The sequence below is a fragment of the Arvicola amphibius genome, chromosome 4 (assembly GCF_903992535.2).
Source record: "Arvicola amphibius chromosome 4, mArvAmp1.2, whole genome shotgun sequence".
Lineage (NCBI taxonomy): Eukaryota > Metazoa > Chordata > Mammalia > Rodentia > Cricetidae > Arvicola > Arvicola amphibius.
In genome coordinates this window covers 11,979,328-12,000,599 of record NC_052050.1, presented here as the reverse complement: position 1 = coordinate 12,000,599, position 21,272 = coordinate 11,979,328, and the positions used below count along the sequence as shown (strand labels likewise).

Sequence of the window (21,272 nt, the reverse complement as noted above, 5' to 3'; positions counted from 1 at the left end):
TCTATTTATTAGGTGCGGGGGAGACACAAATGTGCCATGCTATGCATGTGGGAGTCAGAAGACAACATGGGGGAAATCAGTTCTCTCTATTATGTGGGATCCCAAGGATCCAGCTCATATAATCAGGCTTAGCACAAGCGACTTTACCTGCTGAGCCACCTCACTGGCCCAGGCATGGGGTTTTAATGTGGCTTCTGGCCTTGTTTTATAACTGATGCACATTTTCGTAAACAGCTGCTATTTCAGTGAGACTTTTGGCCTGTAATTCTCCCCCATCTGGAAAGATGGGCCTTGTTAGTAACTCAAGAACCAAACAGCACTGAGAGGCTGGAATTGTAAGAGGGTCCCTTGGTCCTCCTCCTTCTGAGTTTAGTATCTACTACATCGCAAGTCCAACTTTAGGCAGTTCAGTGAAACTGGTTTATAAAACACGGCTGGTTAATGCCTTAGAGGACACTTTCCAGGGCTAGAGGATACAGCTCAAAGGTGCTAGTGTGTGTGGAGTGTGCACAGCTCTGGGTTCCAGCTTCAGCACCATTTCTCAAGATGCTTTCCAATTTCCAGCAGAAGTGAAGAAATAAATGCTCTGAGCATGGTGTGGTAGTGCACACCTGTCAGCCCAGCACCTGGGAGGCTGAGGCAGGAGAATTGCAAGTTTGAAGCTAGCCTGGGTGAACAAGACTGTATCTCAAAAGAACCAGATGGAAAGAAGAAAAAAAGGAGAACTGACCCAGGTACAACAAACACCCAGGTGGTGGGGATTGTTTACACTCCCACTATTGCCGTCTGCAGAAAGGCACTGACGTATTATCCTGTCTGTCAGAGGTGGTCAGTCTGGGACCTTCCACCCCATCCAGCTGTGCTATGACTGGCAGGGCTTTCATGGGGATTTCCATCCCTCACTGCTCAAGGCAGACTGCTGGCTGTTGGGACATTAACTCTCAGCTCGGGCTAGTCCAACTCTTCAAAGGAATCAGCCTGCAATCGTTGGCACAGAGAGGAGGAAGGACACGTATAGTCACCTTAGACGCTGAGCACCAAACAAGGGAACACCCTAGAGCCAACTGACCCCTAGCCACTAGATGGAAACATTCAGAACTTGGTGGTAAAGTCAGTTTACAAGGCGCTCCGTTTTTCTTGTGTTCCCAGATTTCTACAGCCAGGAGGCAGTGTTTCCACAGAAAACAAAGAGCGCACACAAGGAGGCTCTGGGCATCTCAGAAGCCATGCTCTCCACAGTACAGTGTCCCCTGAACCTTGTGAGAGAAAGGGATGTGCCTGCTGCCCTCTGGGATGAAGGGGGGGACTAGAGAGTCAGGCTGGCTGTTCACACAAACACAGATGGACCTTGGCTTATTTACACACATGATGTCAGTCTCCCTCCATGCTACGCAGCTCCGCAAGTCAGAAACCATCACCCCAGCTCACTGCCATGAAAAAGCAGTTGAGAGGAAGCAGCAGTGGGAACTGGGAATTTGGGATTTGAGACTAGCTGAGGCTATTCCTCTAAGAGGGCATTAGGCATCTAAATGGATGTGCTGTGATTAAGTTGTCTGTCTTTTAGATGGATCAATCAACATATCCCAGAATCCTGTTGTAATGTTTATCTGAAGCCAAGAATTTTTTTTAACAGGGAGCAAGGAGCAGGGTCCTATCCTGGAACTCACTATATGTCTCAGACTGGCCTCCTGGAAGCTGGGAATTATGGGTGTGCATAACCACTCCTTGCTCCAACTTTCTGAGAAAAAAGGGTTTTGTTTTGACAGGGGTGGGGATGCACACCTCTAACCCCAGCATTCTGGAGACAGAGGCTGGATGACTGAGGGTTTGAGGCTAGCCTGGGCTAAACTGTAAGACCCTGTCTCAACAAGCAGACCAAACAACACTTATTCCCTTTTATCAAGGGCACAAATAGCCTCTTGCTTTTAATTTATTTTTCTCCTGGCTTTCACCTCACTGCAAAAATTACACAACCAATGAGTTTTCTTGGCTGCAGAGAAACAAATATGGTCATCTATTGTGAACCAACATTCCAGCCAAGGACAGACCATATACAACAGTGTTCATACAGCCCAAGTTTACTGTGTTATTATTCCATCTAGGTCTGCTCAAGGATACCAGAGGTTTGCCCATGATGAAGTCACCTAATGACACAGCTCTCGGAACTCATCCGGTCATTACGGACATAGGACCGCATGCTGGGAAACAGAGTGAGAAGGGAGATGTTGCCTTTTCCCTATGATGGGGCACACCTCCGCACTGAAGCTGCTCTGACATGCAGCCCGAAAGGCCAAGGGAAAGGTGAGTGTGAGGCAGGCAATAGGCGAACTGTAGCCCAAATGCACTTTCTTCAGAGAAGTGACAGCTAAGGTAGTTTTCTGCATGTTGAGCATCTCTTTCCGAATCCAGCAAGGTAGAGCTCAGGCCCTCTCCTCTGGGGGCTCTGCTCAGATTCCGGCATTTCTTATGCCCATCGTGAAAGTACACCTTCTCACACTGTCCACAGCCCACAGTTAGGGCATTTCACCCCTGCTTTGTCCAGACATGGGGAGGATCTAGCAGCAAGGCCTATGCTGGTCACCTTCATGAGCCTTACCTGGTTTAGTGCCCAGCCTAGGCTGTGAGATGAATCTCATTATCCTTATTACAACAAGGAACCCCACGCTCAAAAAATCCCTCCCACTTATATAATAAACTCTACACAAAGTCATGGGATTGGGAAACTTACAGTAAAATGAAGAAGTCATTTAGTGACACTAAGTTAGAACATAGCTTCTTGAAAACTAAATATTAGTTTTCATTAAAATACTTTTAACTTTAAAATTTAATAGTATAAATGTTTTTTTCTTCATGTATGATGTGCACCATATATATGTGTCTGTCACCCATGTTGAGAAATGTATTTTTAAAATTCATGTAATAAAATACCTTCTTTGAAGTTCAGATGGTCTGGCTAACTAACCATGCTGACAAACCAAGTCAAAACTTGCTTCTAATTATCACACCTACTCTGCAAAGAACAATCACAAAAATGCATTAGGGATAAACACCTTTCAACATCGGATGCATGAAATCTCCCACGCGTCTGACATGCCCCGGCCCATTTGCTTATATGTCGCCCAGAAGAAGGATGCTTCTCTTGGGCTACCAGGCAGGCTGCGCAGCCTTCCCACTGGGACCACAGATTTTTATAATTTGAATCTATCACCATTCAAATGCATCTTCAACTCAAACACCATTCAGACCCCCAAAGCATACCCTGTGCTCAAGTTTTTCAGGCCAGGTAAAAATACAGCTTGTGAATGAAGCATCTTCACATTGGGGAGGGGAAGGGTTCAGTTCTATGGCTGGAGCTCACCTGTTGGGTTTGAGGGGATGTCCAGGAGGGTCTTCAACAGCTTCATATCTTTAATGTTGTGGATATAGATGGATTCTTCCAGGCAGACCAGCAGCCTCTGTAACCAGACAGAACCAGAGCCTGTGAAAAGGGACCCGCCAAGGCCTCGCTCATCTGAACTGTGAGTTCTAACTTGGTTCCTGTCTAACGGAGGAGGAATGCTAATGAAGCCTTCTGAAGGCCGTGTTTATGAATGTCAACAGACACAGCCTTGCCCACTAGGGCTTAAAATACGAGGTCCTGAATTTTACCTTAAAGATCTCTCTCTCTCTCTCTCTCTCTCTCTCTCTCTCTCTCTTTCTCTCTTTCCTTTCTTCCCTCCTTTTCCCCACCTCCTCCCTAGAACAAGATAGTTCAGGAAACTTCTATTGTTCTGTTCCCACATTCAATGCTGGTGACTGAGTTCTTCCTCTTAAACAAATGCAGGTTTTTTTTTTTTTTTTTACATTCTCTGCATTGCTAAGCCTTGGACTTTTTTTCCCTTTCTCTGCTTTGTATTCTGACATAGGGTTTCACTAAGTTGCCAAGGCTAGCCTTGGACTCACTCTAGCCCAGGCATGTATTAAGTAAACTCACAGTCCTACTGCCTCGATGCCCAAGTAGCTGGGACCACAGGGCTGAGACACCTTGCCCCACCCCAACCTCACCCCCTGCACTCTTCTCTATTTTCATTAGAGAGCACTCTGTCCACAGCGCTAAAACTGTATGAAAAGTAAATTCTAACAAGATCTCAAAGTTGGGATTAGTGAGATGGCTCAGTGGGAAAACGGACTCGCTCAAGTTTGCGAACTCAAATTTAATCCCTGGAACCCACATAAAGACGGAAGGAGAGAATCAACTCCACAGAGAAAGTTGTAGAACATACACAACCCCATCCCTATTACACACAAACACACATACATAAACTTTAAAGATAAAAAGGGGGCCGGAGAGAGGGCTCATCAGTTAAGAGCACTGCTGCTCTTGCAGAGACCTGGGTTCAGTTCCCAGCACCCATGTGGCACACAAGTGTCTGTGACTCTAGTTCCAGGGAATCTTATGATGCTGTCTTCTGTCCACCTTGGTCACCACATGAATGTGGTGCACATACATAAATGCTGGTAGAGCATACACAGAATTATTTTATGTGCACTGGTGTGAAGGTATGAAATCCCCTGGAACTGGAGTTACAGACAGTTGTGAGCCGCCATATGGGTGCTGGGAATTGAACCTGGGTCTTCTGGAAGAGCAGCCAATGCTCTTAGCCACTGAGTCATCTCTTCAGCCCCCCAGAAAAAAAATTTTTTTTAAATTTACCAAAAGATACTTTAAATATTTTTCAAAATATTGCCACTTCTCTGTGAAGAGGTCACCTGATCGCTTTGCCTTCTGCCAGCCACACCAAGGTTTGTTTTTATCTATTTTCTATCTGAGTTTCTAACAGCCTCTGGTATCCCTTCCGGCCCTTGACGCAGTCCTCAGGAGAGAGTGGCCCCCACAGCTCCTCCTGTAGGAACATCATCTCCTTTAGGCTCATGTGACATGGTCAGCATCATGACAGTGCAGTCAGCTCTATGGACCACTCATTTGGACCCCATTGGGTCACCACCATGCTGGCCAGAGGGAAACAGGAAACGCAGGAAGGGTATGGGGAAGTACTTGTCCTGAGTCAAGTAAGAGCTGGCTTCCGGTATAAGCACAAGCTGGCAACTGCTGTGTCCTCGGCTGCTCTGCAGCTCCAGCCACACCTGCCTTCTGCTGACCGCTGCGGTTCATCTTGTAGCCCAGGCTGACTTTGAATTCTGGTTTGCCAGTGCCTACTTCCCAAGGGCTGGGGTTACAGGCATGCCTCATCAATTCTGGTTTTATGTGGTGTGGGAATTGAACCTGGGGCTTCGAGCATGCTAGGCAAACACTCTGTCAACTAAGCAACATCCCCAGCCCACTTTAACTTTCATCTTACATTTTATAGGTAGTTAATCGACTAGAGAACTAGAGAGAACTAGATATCTGCCTTAAGTATACGTCTCAAAGGCTCCAATCCAACCAACCTGCAGTAGGCTAGGAGGAAGCCAATGGTTGAATAACTATAAAAGCTTCCATAGATAAAGACATCTGGTTTATGGTTGTCATCGAAAAGAATACATTTCTGCATTAACCACAATAGAAATAATAACATTAACTGAAAATGGAACAAATCCTGCTATGTCAGAATTTCTAAGCACCTTTCCTTTCTGTATCCTCAGAGGGATTTTCTGGACAGGTTACATGTGTGGTACATGCACACATGTGTGAGGGTGAACATGCAGAGCCAAGGAAGGAAGTCGGGTGCCCTTCATCATCATTCTCCACCTTGTTCTTTCAAGGCAGGGTCTCTCACCACATCTGAGGCTTGAACTTTTCATCTAGGCTGGAGGTCAGCTGTCCCCAGCTTCCCATAGTACTAGAGTTACAGGTGTGTGTGTGTGTGTGTGTGTGTGTGTGCGCGCGCGCGCGCGCGCGCGCCCGTCCAACCACATTTAGCTTTTTACAAGGGCTCTGTTTTGTTTGTTTTGTTTATTCTGTATAGCCCAGACTACCCTTTGATGTGCAATTTCCCTGCCTTGGCCTCCTAAATGCTAGGATTACAAGAGTGCACTAGTAGGCCCTATTCAAAAACATGGATTTTGCTTCTTTGTAACTTCTTATATAAATCTGTTATTTGTCTTGTTTATTTTAAAAAGGAGCCACAAGTCTGAAGACTTGACACCAGCAGGATAATTACTGTAGAGCAATACATGCTCACTCTATGTATGCCCTTCGCTGTTGCCTTGAACAGGCCGCTCCTCAGGCACTGGGCACTGTGAGACTTTACAGCAGATGAATTGCCTGAGCCAAAAGTTAAGTACAAAGTCTGGGGACTTTAAGAAAAGAAAACCTGAAACCCTTCCAGATCTGCATCAAGTCACCTTGGAAGACAAAAAGCTAAAGGGAAGTACAGATGTTAGCTTTGGCTTGCTGAAAGCTTAACATCTGTGTTCTCTACAAGACGGTGGGGTGGGGGTGGGGTGAGAATGTGAAGTCAATGAGTGTTCTGTGGAGTGGAGGCTGGTGCCTAAAGTCTAACAGACTCAGATACTCAAGTAGTTCTTTCTTGCTTCCTTTGCTGATGAAATACCTGAGAAATCATACCAAGAAATTCCATGGGTACTACTCGAGAGCTCTGGTCAGTGATGAGTAAATCATTTTTAAAAGGTAGTGGTTAAGCCCAAATCCACAAAGTCCCCCAAAAGCCAACAAGGAGACCGAGTCCCATATGTAAAAGCAAAGACCCTTTATTATATGCAAGTTTCTCTGCATGTCCAACATACTGGAATAAACGAAGAGCCCCAAGCTCAGTTAGAGTTGGGTTTTTATAAGTAGTAAAGGTGGGGGTAAGAGGTTTCTGAGGTTCAGAACCCCTGATTGGCTGACATTTGTCTACAGGGTGTCCTGGTGAGTGTGTGCTGGCAGGTGATCCTATCTACAACGGTTGGAATGTTAGGCATTTCCTTTGTATGGTCTGTTCTAGGATGGTTCTTCTTGCAACCAGGTAAGGCTTCAGGGTATTCTACTGAGACTCAGGGCTCTATTAAACTTATCAATGACCAAATCCTACTCTGGCAGATGATAATGGTTGGAAGTAAAGAACTTCCTTTGGGTGATCTATTCACGTTTAGCTTATCATGGCTGGCTCCTACATTTCCCCCTTCACAAACACCCATGACAGGACCCAATCTTGAGTCCTGCTTGCCCCTGGTTTTAAGGAGGTATGGAACTATTTAAATTAATAAATCCGTTAATTGACAACTCTGGACACCCACCCCCCCAACCTTTGGCTAGCCTTTCAACCTGCTTGGGTCCAGATAACAACGTCCCAATGTCAGCTTGAAGTAGCTGAGGAAAGGAATATACCATCCCATGCCCCTGCCCAAAACAGGTTAAAACGCTGAGACAAGGGGGAACTCCCTGGCATGGGGGACAAGATAACTAACTACCTATAGTGTCTGTTGATATACTAAAAAAATAGGTCCAGGATGAAATCCAGAGAATCATTAGGTCATATTCTGAAAACCTGTACTCCACAAAATTGGAAAACTTAAAGGAAATGGATAGTTTTCTGGATAAATGTAACTTACCAAAATTAAATTAAGACCAGATAAGCAAATTAAATAGACCTATAACTGCTAAAGAAATAGAAAGTCATCAAAAGTCTCCCAACAACAACAACAACAAAAGCCTAGGACCAGATAGTTTCAGAGCAGGATTCTACAAGATTTTTAAAGAAGAACTAATACCAATACTCCTCAAATTGTTTCACACAATAGAAACAGAAGGAACATTGCTAAACTCTTTTTATAAGGCCACAATTACCCTGATATCCAAACCACACAAAGACATTACTAAGAAAGAGAATTACAGACAAATTTCACTCATGAACATTGATGCAAAAATACTCAATACTGGCAAACTGAATCCAGGAACACATCAGAAAAATTTTCCACCATGATCAAGTTGGCTTCATCCTACAGATGCGGGATGGTTCAACATATGAAAATCTGTCAGGGCCAGGCGGTGGTGGCACACGCCTTTAATCCCAGCACTCGGGAGGCAGAGGCAGGCGGATCTCTGAGTTTGAGGCCAGCCTGGTCTACAAGAGCTAGTTCCAGGACAGGCTCTAGAAACTACAGGGAAACCCTGTCTCGAAAAAACAACAAAAAAAAAAAAACCCCAAAAACAACAAAAAAGAAAATCTGTCAATGTAATCTACCATATAAACAAATTGAAAAAAATAAAAACCACATGACCATGTCATTAGATGCTGAAAAAGCCTTCAACAAAATACAACATCCCTTCATAAAGGTCTTGGAGAGAGCAGGGATACAGGGAACATACCTAAACATAATAAAGGCAATATACAGCAAGCCAACAGCCAACATCAAACTAAATGGAGAGAAACTCAAAGCAATCCCACTGAAATCAGGAACAAGACAAGGCTGTCCACTCTCTCCATATCTATTCAATATAGTTCTTGAGGTTCTAGCTAGAGCAATAAGACAATAAAAGGAGATCAGGGGATACAAATCAGAAAAGAAGAAGTCAAACTCTCACTATTTGTTGATGATATGCTATATTCCATAGCAACCCCAAAAATTCTACCAAGGAACTTCTACAACTCATAAACACCTTCAGTAATGTAGCAGGATACAAGATTAAACAGAAAAAAATCAGTAGCCCTCCTGTTCAGATGATAAAACAGCTGGCTGACTCAAAGCAATGAGCCAGGTGTGGTGCTCACTCTTAGCTCACTCACCCAGGTGTGGTGCTCACTCTTAGCTCACTCATCCAGCATTTGAGGGGTAGGGACTGAAGTAGGAGGATCACTTTGAGTTCCAGGCTAGCCTAGGCTACTGAATGAGATTATCTCATTTAAATCAAAGCAAAAAATTCAAAGCAATAGTCTTTTCCTTCTCAGAAACTTAAGAAAATACTTGGTCTCATTATTTAAAAAATAATAATCATAGGGTTACAGAGATAAGTTGGCAGTTAAGAATGGTGGTTTCTCTTACTGAGGATTTTGAGTTCAGTTCCCAGCAACCACGTGGTAGACTACAATTGGCCTGTAACTTCATTTCTAAAGGATCCACCACCTTCTTCTGGCCTCCTCAGGCACTGTACACATGTGGTAAACATACGTGTGGACAAACTACTCATAGAAATAAAGTATTAAAAATTACTACTCAGTATTTAACTGTCTGAACTTCAAGAAGAAGAAGAAGATGAAGACATAGACGAAGACGGTGAAGAAGAAGAAACCAGTATCCTCTAAGAATGTCACTGATTTCCTGTTCCTGGGAATACTGAACCGAGGAGATAACCCTGCATATCCCATATCACCTATTTATTTAACAGGTAGGCACGAAAAAATGTTCAGGAGCTCTCGGCCATCAGGTGTCCCAGGAATGAACAGAATTGCCACAGTCCCTGCTCTCACAGGGTGTGAAATCCAGTCGCTCTAGGGAGAATATGCTAACATGCTAAACACCTCCTCAGTGCTTTTTTTCTTCAAGGGCATACTGCATATTTGAGATTAGAGTACTTTTCCTTTCAGCAATGAAGCCACTACAAGAACATTTCCTTAAGGGTTAGCTGGAGGAGCTGTAGATCTGATAGCTCAGTGGTAGAGCTCTCGCTGGACTGAGAGACGTCCTAGGTTCAGTCCTCTGCACGGCAGGGAAGTGGTGGGTATTAGTATAACTGACCGGTAGCAGAAGGTCAGATTCACCTACCTGATTTCAGAGCTGACCCAGGGGGACCACACCCTAGTCTCCCTTAAACCATTCTCAGAGGCAGGGCCAGTATGCCCGATAAATCTTACTGCCTAGGGCCAAGACAGGAAGAGGCGGTCCTCTCCTTTTAGACGTCCTAAGGCAGCTTACACAACAGACTTGTGTTGGAGCTCCAACCTACCTGTGCTGGCGTCCAGCCTGCCTGATGAGATGATGAGCTTGGGCAGGCAATGGCCGATGCTGGAGAGACATTAGGCAGTAAGACTAGGGAAGAGTCACATCATAGAGCCCATGAGCCCAAGCCTGCTATTAAAAGCTCTGTTGAATTAATTATCTACAGCATTTGATGCTGGCTTTAGAGTCATTCACTTTTTTTTTTTTTTTAAAGACAGGGTCTCATGTAGTTCACACCAGGCTCAAACTTGCTACACTGCCAAGAAGGATGGCTTTGACCTCCCGATTCTCCTGCCTCTGCCTACTGAGCGTTGGCATCACAGGTTCCCTCCTGGGTTTATCCTGGTATCACAGGCTCACACCACTACACTACTCTGTCTATGGGGAGCTGGGGATCAAATCCAGGGCTCTGCACATGCCAGCAAGAATTCTGAGCTATGGCCGGGCGGTGGTGGCGCACGCCTTTAATCCCAGCACTCGGGAGGCAGAGGCAGGCGGATCTCTGTGAGTTCGAGACCAGCCTGGTCTACAAGAGCTAGCTCCAGGTCAGGCTCTAAAGCCGCAGAGAAACCCTGTCTCGAAAAACCAAAAAAAAAAAAAAAAAAAAAAAAATTCTGAGCTATACCTCATAGACATTCACCTTAAAATGTCTATTGCACTATTGCATTTATTTCTGTCTGTGTGCGCATGCCTATGTACTTACTACATGTATGTGGAGGTCAGAAGACAACTTGTAGGAGTCAGTTTTGTCCATCTACCGTGTGGGCAGTGGGGATTGAGCTCAGCTTACCAGGCTTGGTGACAAGTGCCTTGACCTGCTGAGCCATCTAGTCAGCCCTAAGACATTCGTCTTTAGAGACGCTTTACTTTTGTTCCAATTCGCAGCAGCCTAGAAACTACGGGGATTCGGCCTCCTCACCTGCCGGTTCAGCCGTATGGACAAAATGTTGCTGGAGTAGCTGTAATTACAGATCTCAGTGCCTTTCTTGAAGTGGTACACGTTCATCTGCCGAGGCTTCTCGTGACTGACCACCACTACCAGGCTGCTGGAGAAGAGGCGCTCCACAATGTACACGTCGGGGATTTCATCTGCGAGGAGAGACAACCGTGAGCTCTCATAGACGGCCTCTCTGAGAAAGACTGACCTTTGTGACACTGGGTACCACACGGGCTCACACATGGGCTCTGGGTCTTGCTACTGGGTATCCTCCATCAGTAAGGACCCACCCTGGCCCCAACAGCAAGTTTTAACTGTCTCCAGAACACTTCCACTGACCTTTCCACACACCTAAAGCAAAGAATATGCTAAAGACTAAGACACAAATTCCGGGGGCTCCAGAGCCAATGCATGGTATGCATGGTAGAATTACCCACTAAACACACACACAACACACACTGTGTATGTGTGCCTACTACAACACACATGTGGAGGTCAGAAGACAACTTCCAAGAGTTGGTTCTCTCTTTCTACCATGCGAGTCCTGGGGAATGAACTCAGGTTGTGAGGCCTGGCATCAAGCTTTACCAGGGATCCATATTGCCCGCCCCATCCCCAGCCCCTTTAAGACAGAATCTTGCTCTATAACCCAGGCTGGTCTTGAACTCACGATCTTTCTGCCTCAGCCTCCTGAATGCTGGGTTTTATGGGTGTGTACCACTATACCTGGTACAAGGAAATTCCTGTGTACTCAGAAAGGAAGGATAGCTAAGCCTCCAGAGTACCACGGGCCATCTTGTTAGTTGTTACATGTCTTTCTTGCTTGTTTGTAGGGAAGCCCCACTGGGATCATGACATGAGACATATACATATAATAAAATATTCACAAAACTGTATAACGATAACATCTTACAGATAAATCGGGGGCTCAGGGCATAGGAGACGGCTCAGTGGGTAAAGTGCTTGTTATGTACACATGAGGACCTGAGTTCAAAGCCCTATAGCCCATATAAAGTTGGACGTGGTAGCGGAGGTCTCTAACCCCAGTGTCCTATGTGAGAATCCCTGGCAGGCCATGGTCCAGTTTGCTCAGGGCACACAATGGCAGACAATAAAGAGACTGTCTCAAGAGGGAAGGTGAGGATGGACACACGTGAATGGGCACACACCTTCTCATGCACACATTTCTATCACACGCAGAGACTAAAAATAGATAGATAAATAATGAATTAGGAGCCCCAATTATTATTTACACAACCAGTCTTTCCAGAAGATGCAGAGGTGAAGTATTTGTCGCTATGGCAACAGCACAAATTATTACCCTGAAAAAAAATCACAGCCACATTTTTAACGTGGGATTATTTTTAATACTCACTAGAAATACTTCAACATCTATAATATGTGCTATGCAGATATGACTGTGTTTCTTCATTCAAGCATATAAAACATGTCCCTCCAAAGGGAATGGTGTCAACAGGCTACAGAGCCAGTGTAACAGCAAAAAGAAGCAACAAGTTCCTCTTTGGGTTGACAATGACCAAAGCTGATCACCCTGAGCACAAATATATAGAAAAGCATCAACAACATGATTCCAAACAAGGGCCTTCTTACAAAAATGAAAATGTCACTTAAGTTATTGCCAGAGTTCAATAGGCGCTTCATTGTGGCTTTTGTGCATGAGGAGACAATGGCTTGTATTCAAATCTGAACAACACCAACTCTTGAGGCTGATGGCTAAGACAGAAACCAGAAGCTCAAGACTGAAGTCTACGGCTGGGGCATACCCTTGGTGTAGGGTGCTTTAAAGAGGCCAGTGGGTTCAATCCTCAGGACTCCAAAAAGATGAAAATTAAGAACAAAACCAAAAAGGATTGATGTCTATGGGGAGGATTTGGTGTTCCTTCAACCAAATAGACACACATAGACACACAGAGACACAAACACACATGCACACACATGCGCATATGCATGTACTTACTGCTTCCATGGACTTGGTCAAGTTGCTCCACGGAACTCAAAGAAAACAGCTTGTAACCGGCCTTGGTTCCAATTGCTAGGGATCTGCGGAAGATAATGACATCACAGGAATGGCGACAGACACTGCATCCCAACCACAGCCCCGTCTGAGAACTCACAGCCCTTTCCCCAGAGGCTGCTACAGCACCGGCAAACAGACATCTTCAAGACTCAGATCCTTGATATCCACTCAAGGCAAAGCAGGCTTTGGCAGGTAGTCATGAGGAAAAGGGAAAAGGTCAAAGGAGACTTTTTAAGAGACAGAAATTGCCTGGGCTCTGTCACTAAGCAAAATGTCAAAGCTCCCACAAGGTCTTGTTTTGTTCCTAGCTGGGCAGGTATAGGCAAAAAGGAACGCTCAATTGTACCTCCACCTCCACGATGCTTGAGAGACCTCTTACTGTTTGGTTGGGAAGCCCTTTATTGGAGGGTGAGTCATTATCATTATGAGTATGTACAGGCTCCTCTGTGTGTGTGTGTGTGTGTGTTCACGCGCACGCATGTATGTGTGCAGGTACACATATGTGGAGGCTAGAGACAAACCTCAGTGTCTTTCTCAATTTATATCCACCTTATATTTTTATGATTGGAGGAGTCTCTTTCCAAACCTGACACTATCTGATTGGACTAAGCTGGCTGTAGCGAACCCTAGAGATCCTCTTGTCTCTGTCCACTATGGTACGATTTGAGTCTCCATGCCTGGCCTTTGAGGTAGGTGCCAAAACTCAAACTCAGGCCCCTCGCTCTGGCATGGGGAACATTTTTACCAAGAGAGCCATCTCTCCACCACCACTTTATTTTTTTCTGCCCTTATAAAAGGAAGTTATTTCTGCTTTAATTGAAGAAATACGCTCCAGAGAATGGAGATGGCCCAGCACTTGCCACCAAGCCTGGTGACTTGAGCTCCATCGCTAAGACCCACATAGTAGAGGAGAGAGACATTCCCACCAGTTGTCTTCTGACCCTACACACATGCCGTGGCATGATGCACCCCGCCACACGCATACACATGAAATAAATTAATGAAGTCTTCAAAATAGAAAATACACAACATTTTAAAAATACTTGGATGAAAAATATTATATATACTTTAAAAACTATATTGAAGAGCTTAATTGTTTGTTTTGTTTTAATTCAAGTTCTCTAACCTCCAGCTAGATTTGGGAACTGCTTTATGCTGTGCCCTATAAAGCTATTACTATAACCAGCAAATAAAATAAAAACATTTGCTTCAGAGTGGGCTAAGGTTTTTAATTTTCACACTCTGTCTGTGTGTGTTCATGTATATGTATGTTTAGGCCTGTGTGTGTGCGTGCGTGCGTGCATGTGTGTGTGTGCTGTCCACACTTCAGAGAGCTCAGTGGAGAGGAAATGCTGGCTGGCTGGCTGTCCAGGGAGGGATCTGCCGGTCTCTACCTCCCCAGAGCTGGGCTGCTCCCCAGAGCATGTGCCATCTCATCCAGCTTGCTTTATTTATTTATTGGTGTTATTATTACTATTAATATTATATCGATTCTGCGGCCCAAACCTACATCTCACTACCTCAGCTATCACCCCTGCCCCAATTTTCCACTTTTAACTCATAAATAAAGGGATGGTATAAACCCAAGTGTGCTGGTTAGATTTTTTTTCTCAACTTGATAACAAGCTGAGAAGAAGGAACCTTGCCTGAGAAAATGCCTCCCCATCAGACTGGTTTGTAGGTAAGTCTGTGGGGTATTTTCTTGATTGATGAGTGATGTGAGAGGCTCATCCCACTGTGGGTGGGGCCATGCCTGGACAGGTGGTCCCGGTTGATTAAAACAGCAAGCTGAGCAGCTCAATACAAAGCAAACTGGTAAGTAGGCTCCTCCATGGCTCTGCTTCCTTTCCTGTCTCAAGCTCTGTACTGCCTGCATGTGCCTTCATGATGGACGATAAGGCTATGAGGTAAACCAAACCCTTTTCCTCCCCATATTGCTTTTCGCTGCAGTGTTTACCACAGAGATGGAAAGTTAACTAAGATACTAGGGATCCTCAGGGGCCTGTTGGAAACAAAATGAGTGATCAGGTGGAACCCCAGCCCTCAAAAGGACCATAAATTCAAGGCCAGCCTAGAACACAGGACAGGACTATCTCAAACAAGGAAAAGAGAAAGCAAATTTGTTGCCTCTAGCAGGAATTTAAAAATCAACTCTCCCCAGGCGGTGGTGGCGCACACCAGTAATCCCAGCACTCGGGAGGTGGCAGAGGCAGGTGGATCTCTGTGAGTTCAAGGTCAGCCTGGAACTCGTGACAAGAATAGTGAGTTCAAGGTCAGTCTGAAGCACGTGACAAGACTATCTCAAACAAGAAAGAGAAAGCAAATGTTACCTCTAGCTGGAACTTAAAAATCACCTCTCCCTAAGCAATGGTGGTACTCTCCTTTAACCCTAGCACTCAGGAGGCAGAAGCCTGTGGATGTCTGAGTTCAAGGCCAGCCTGATCTGTGGAGCTAGTGCCAGGGCAGCCAAAGATACACAGAGAAACCCTGTCTGGCAAAACAAAAGAAATCACCTCTCCCCTCTCCTACTTTGTTCTCAAAAACTGGATGAGAAAGCTGGGCGGTGGTGGCGCACGCCTTTAATCCCAGCACTCGGGAGGCAGAGGCAGGCGGATCTCTGTGAGTTCGAGACCAGCCTGGTCTACAAGAGCTAGTTCCAGGACAGGCTCTAAAAGAGCTGCAGAGAAACCCTGTCTCGAAAAACAACAACAACAACAACAAAAAACTGGATGAGACAAAACCTTATGTAGAAAGCTCTCAGGACGAGTGGTATTACCACAAGCACTTCTGCCCTAGGAATATGGAATGTTGGGGTTGAAATGAGCTTTTCGGTGGTTCAGTCCAACTTCCTCATTTAAAGCAATGTATGCCAAGCAAAGGTCCATTCTTCACAGAGAAGCATATACTAAAATAAGCAACTTAGAAGCCTGGATGCCAAGGCTCTTGTTTCGCTACCTAAAAAAAGAAAGTCACGTGATTTTAGAATCCTCTTTACTATACCAGTATTTGTTCTTTCCTAGGATCCAGGAACAGCATCTAACTGTCAGCTTGTAACCAGCAGGGCACACATGAGCCCTCCAACCCAAGAGTAGCTGTGCTGGTCCTGTGGACGGCTGCCTTGCTGCTGCAGTACAGTGAAACTTGGGGTTTGGCACCCAGCACTGCAGACAAATGCCAGCAGCTATCAAAGTAGGCGAGGCGCATCTCTGAGCTCTAAAATATTCTGGAGTAGTTACTACCTTGGGTTTTTGTTTTGTTTTCTGACGCAGTTTTCACGTAGCCAAGGCTGGCCTTGGAAGTGCGCTAGGGACGGAGCCCAGAGCTTTCTGTTGGCTAGACGAGCATCTACTAATTTAGTGACATCCTTAGCTCTGATGGTTGCTTTTAAACTTTCTTCTTGTAAGTGCAGACACACTTAGTTGTAAGCTGAAGGTGTAAAGCTTGCACACAAGAGGAAAAAAGACACCGTACCTAAAGCAAAACTAAAAGAGATGTGTAATACCAGCACCTGGGAGAGGAGGCAGAGGCAGGCCATGTCCAGTTGGAAGGCATTCAGGGGCTATGTAAACAAATTAAAACAGGCACCAGCCAAACAGCAAAAACAAATTAACCAAAAGACTTAGAAATTTAAAGTGTCAAAGGCTGATGAGGTGGTTCAGCTGTACGCCAGGTGATCTGGATTTGAACTCCAGACTCAGGTGGAAGGAGAAGGTCTAACTCCACAAACTTGTTCTTTTGCCTTCACATGTGGCCAGTGTGCTCCCCCATAAGTACACTGTGACCAGTGTGGGCATGCGCCCCCCCCCATTGTGTGTGTGTGTGTATATATATACACACACAAAGAGTAATAAATAAGTTCAAAATCATAATTTTCAGGCATAAGTTCTGACAACTGAGTTTCTTAATTTTGTGTTTGTGAAGGGCCTTTCTCTGCTACTCACGCTGCCTCTGCGGCTGTGGGCTAAAGTGATCTTTCTACTCTTGCCTCAGGAGCACCTAGGATTCCTCACAAGCTGCCACACTTGGCTCAGAAGGGCTGTGTTCATGAGAAAAGGTAACGATGATCACAGTTTTGTTTAAAATGACTGCTCTATGACCCTAAACGACTCCAAATTTGGATTTATGTCTTATTTTATCCATAAGTCCTTTCTTTTTATTTTTTTTATTGAACTATATATTCTTTTCTCCACTCCCCTCCTTCCTCCCCTTTCCTCTTCTACCCTCTTCCCTTCTACCCTTTCCAGTGACCCCCAGACTCCCAATGTACTCAGGAGATCTTGGTCTTTTCTCCTTCCTATATAGATCCATATATGTTTCTTAGGGTCTTCTTTGTTGTCTAGTTTCTCTGGGGTTGTGGCCTGTAGGCTGGTTTTTTTAATGTCTAAAAGCCACTTATGAGTGAAATCATATTATATTTGTCTTTCTGGGTCTCAGTTACCTTACTCAATATGTTTTTTTTCTAGATCTACCCATTTGCCTGCAAATTTCAAGATGTCATTTTTTTCACCACTGTGTAGTACTCCATTGTGTAAACGTACCACACTCTCTTTTTCTTTATCCATTCTTTGGTTGAGGGGCATTTAGGTTGTTTCCAGGTTTTGGTTATGACAAACAGTGCTGCTATGAACATAGTTGAACACATGTCCTTGTGGTATGATTGAGCATTTTTGGGTATATACCCAACAGTGATATTGCTGGGTCTTGAGGTTGATTGTTTCCTAATTTTCTGAGACATCACCATACTGATTTCCAAAGTGGCGGTGCCAGTTTGCACCCCTACACATTTCCCATCCCTGCTTATAGAAGTGGAGTTGGAGACAAATCTGGACAAGCTTTAAAGACACCTGAGGTTTCTAGCCCAGCTCAAAGCATTAAGAATGAGTAGCTGACAATTTAATTCTCTTTATCTACCTTCTCTAGAAAGACTAGATGTCAAGCTCAGCTCACACATATAGAAAAAGACAGACCAATTCCCCAAATGCACCCAGCAAGGAAGATAGATGACTTCTTTTAAAACTCAATGTCATAACCTCCAGGCCTCAGAGCAACTGTGACAAGACCTTTATTTATAGGTGAGACAGAGCTGCTCAGCCCAGCCTTCATCCAGGAAAACAGAGCTGCAGCAGGGATCTAGGAAACAACCTTTCAAAGAAGTTTTGAGAAACAGTGTTCTTATCCGACTGCTACTCTGTATTATTTCATAGCTAGAGTAGACAATAACATTTGCTTTCCAAATCCACTGATATCAGGAAGTGTAATTTAGTTTACTACTTGTAAGTGGACTAACTCCCCTCTTTAACCTAGGTTCAATTAGGAAGGAAAACGCTGCCCAGCGTTACAAAAGACATACACTCTTGCAAAAGTTTCTTACAAAACTTCTGAATTTTATCTATTCTAGCATGCATTTGAGTCTCCATCTCTGAGAGGATCCCCCAAAGCAACTCAACAGGTTTACAATACCATTAAAAACAAACAAACAAACAAAAACGTAAAAAATTCCAGGGCCTGGACGCTGTAGCTCAGGGGTAGAGTCTTTGCAAAGCGTGATTGAGACATTGGGTCTTATGTTCCACACCCTGCACTCCGTCATACCACACACAAACACACACACACACACACACACACACGAAATAGGGTTGGGCTTGTCTAGCACATACAAAGTCCTGGATTCAATCCCCAGCACTGCCTGAAGGGCTGTGTAGTGATAACAATACTTCCTATAATCTCAGCATTCCAGATCAGGAGACAGGAGAATCACAATTTGAAATTCATCAACTACTAGGGAGTTCAAGGCCATCTGGATTACGTGAGACTGTCTCAAAACAAAACGAGAACAAAATACCAAGAAAATTCCCAGAGTGTACCAGGCTTAATAGTTTATGAATATTATTACATGTCTATGGCTATTGGGAGATGTTGTAATATGTACTTTTTATTGTGGGTTGCGGTCAGAGGCAGCCTGAGAGTCACTCATCCAACCAAACTGTCGAGTTACTCGATTACATGATTACACATACAGATTTTTCAAACAAAGACATATTGTTCAGAGCAGAGGTTTTTCAGACAGAAACACAAAGGGAATGGAAACCAGGACTGCTTATGGCCTTAATTACACCACTGAGCGTTCAATATTAGCACAGCTCAGCCACGGGCAGCCAAAGCCCAAGCCTGAAGCTGACTCCAAACAAGGAACAAGGCAGAAACTGGTACAGCCGGAAGTGGGGCACTGGGAAGTAGTCATCCCTGTCCTAGCTGTCTGATGCTTCAGGGCTCCACATTCCAAGGAGATTATTCCATATGGTCCTCAGGCTGGCTTCCATGAAAACAGGGAAGGAAACAGAAGTGTGCTTCTGTTTAGATTCTAAGATCTAATCCTGCATAAACCTAGAACACAGGCGAGCAATTCCTTGTTAGTGGACCAAAGTCCAAATGGTGACCATCAAAGTGAAACATTAAAAATCCACTTAAAAGCAACAGGGTGGAGCGCCTCCTTCCGGGATGGGAAGCTGTCTGGGACTGAGAAAGGGCTCCTGAGCTTCCCGAAGGAGATTCGTGGGACTGGGTGGACGGCGAAAAAAACATAGTGAGGGAAATAAAGAAAGCTTCCTACAGCCAAAGCGACCAGCCAAGATGCCCCGTTCCTGGGCTGGGCTGGCCACAGGGATAGGCTGCTTCTTCGTCGGAGGCCCTGCCCAAATGCCACGTTGAGATACTCAAGGACAAATGGTAAAGTTTTCCACATCTTCCCAACTAGCATCCTCTCCAGTCAAGTTGCACCTTCCCCCCCTCCCGTCGCCTTTGTTTTGATCCCAGATCTCCGTTTCGGTCACTAGGTGGCCCACACCAGGTCCCCCACATTCAAGGACCCCTCCACCCTACTCCTTGCTGACTTCTTCGGATCACCCTGGCCAGCCCCTTCTGGCAGGCGCGGGCAGTGGACGGAGGGGTCGTCTGGGTGGGTTCGACCCCCACTACTAACCAACCCCGCTGGCGCTGGCTACCCCTCCGAGGTACCGTCCGCGAGCCGGCCCTGGCTGGCCACCAGTTGCGTTACAGGACAACACCCTTTGGTGGCGACATTCTGTCCCCCACTTCCCCGGCCAGGGGGCTGGCGCCTTGGCTTACGTGCAGTCTTGATTGAAAGAGAAGCAGCTGAGCGCCGCCTCCACCCGACCCGGAGGGGCATCTGCGGCTTCGGCCTCCATTGGGGGCTCGACCTGGGAAGCCGCAGCTTGGAGCGGGGGACAGCCACCTCAGCAGCCCGCCCGCGCCGGCTCCGTCGGCCGGCTTGCCGTCTGGGTCCCGCCCCGGCCTCGCCCCCAGGCAGGCCCCACCCACTCAGAGCCTCTTAACTCCGCCCCCTCCAGACCCTTCCCCTCAGAGCTGCGGCTTCATCCTGGACCGGCCGGGCTCTGACCCCGCCCGAATCTGACTTAGCCCCGCCCCTTCTCCTAGTCCCGCCCTCTCACGGCTTGAGCCCTGTCCAGAGCCAACCAGGTTCCGGCCCGATCCACTTCCACTTAGTTCGGCCCTGTCTCTAGCCCCGCCCCTTCAACAGCCAGCCCCTCGACTCACCCCGCCTCTTATCTCGGGAACCGAGCCGCTGACAGACGAGGACAGGGTGTCCTCAGCCAGTCACGATTGGCCACCAACTCTTTGACCAATCAGTAGTATTAGTGGGCGGAACCATTGCTGACGACCCGCCCCCGATCCGTAGACGCCGCTTGCTATTGGTCGAAGGTGAGTGTGGCCAAGGCGGCAGGCCACGTGGTGGTGTTTTCATTGCCAGAGCGTCCAGGTTTGGGGAGGAGGAGTGGAGCTGCGGGCTTCAGGCCTGCTAGAGCGTCCGGGACGACGCCGAAGAGGCGGGACGACGCCTGCTTCCCCAAGCCTGTCCCTGCCAGTTAAGCTTACGGAATGTAGTTGAAATTAGTAGGCTTCAAAGCCCCGCCCTTTTGGAGAGTCCTTTAGCTTCTTGGAGAGAAATTCTCCGAAAGGGCTGCTGTGGTAAGGTTGATAAGAAGCCACCCACAGCCCTACGGTTGAGAAAGAGCTCTTGCTCATCCCAAGCATTGCATTAACATGACATCACCTCGTTCTTATGGAATCTTGTGTGGGGGATGCATTCATACCCGATTGAAGGAAGAAGCATTTGAAGCACTTGCTAGACAACGCATCTAAACGCGACAATATGCAGTGGCGTGTAACTTGGTCTTCTTTCAAGACTTGTGTGCGAAAGAACTTTGCTCAACAGTATTTGGCAAGGCATGCGATTTGTAGACATGAAACTAGAGGAGTGTGTGAAAGGGATACGGTCTTAAAGACAGTACCGCAGAAGCCCACGCAATTTGAGATGCATTCTGACACACGAGATTTGCTTCCCAAGCTAAACATTTGAGTATTTGGCTAAATACTTGCGAACAGTTGGTTGTGAGATGC

At 45.9% G+C, this 21,272-nt stretch overlaps 1 protein-coding gene across 1 annotated transcript in view; it reads right to left on the bottom strand.

The window, feature by feature from the left end:
• The window catches only part of Wipi1 (WD repeat domain, phosphoinositide interacting 1), a 40,079-nt gene extending 19,954 nt beyond the window's left edge, over positions 1–20,125 (bottom strand). The window contains exons 1-4 of the mRNA XM_038327999.2: positions 19,959–20,125; positions 12,774–12,856; positions 10,778–10,947; positions 3,359–3,455 (exon numbers count right to left, since the gene is read on the bottom strand). Coding sequence (XP_038183927.1) covers positions 3,359–3,455; positions 10,778–10,947; positions 12,774–12,856; positions 19,959–20,038 — 430 coding nt within the window. The 5' untranslated portion in view covers positions 20,039–20,125. The remainder of the gene's footprint in view (positions 1–3,358; positions 3,456–10,777; positions 10,948–12,773; positions 12,857–19,958) is intronic.
• Between the last annotated feature and the right edge of the window lie 1,147 nt (positions 20,126–21,272).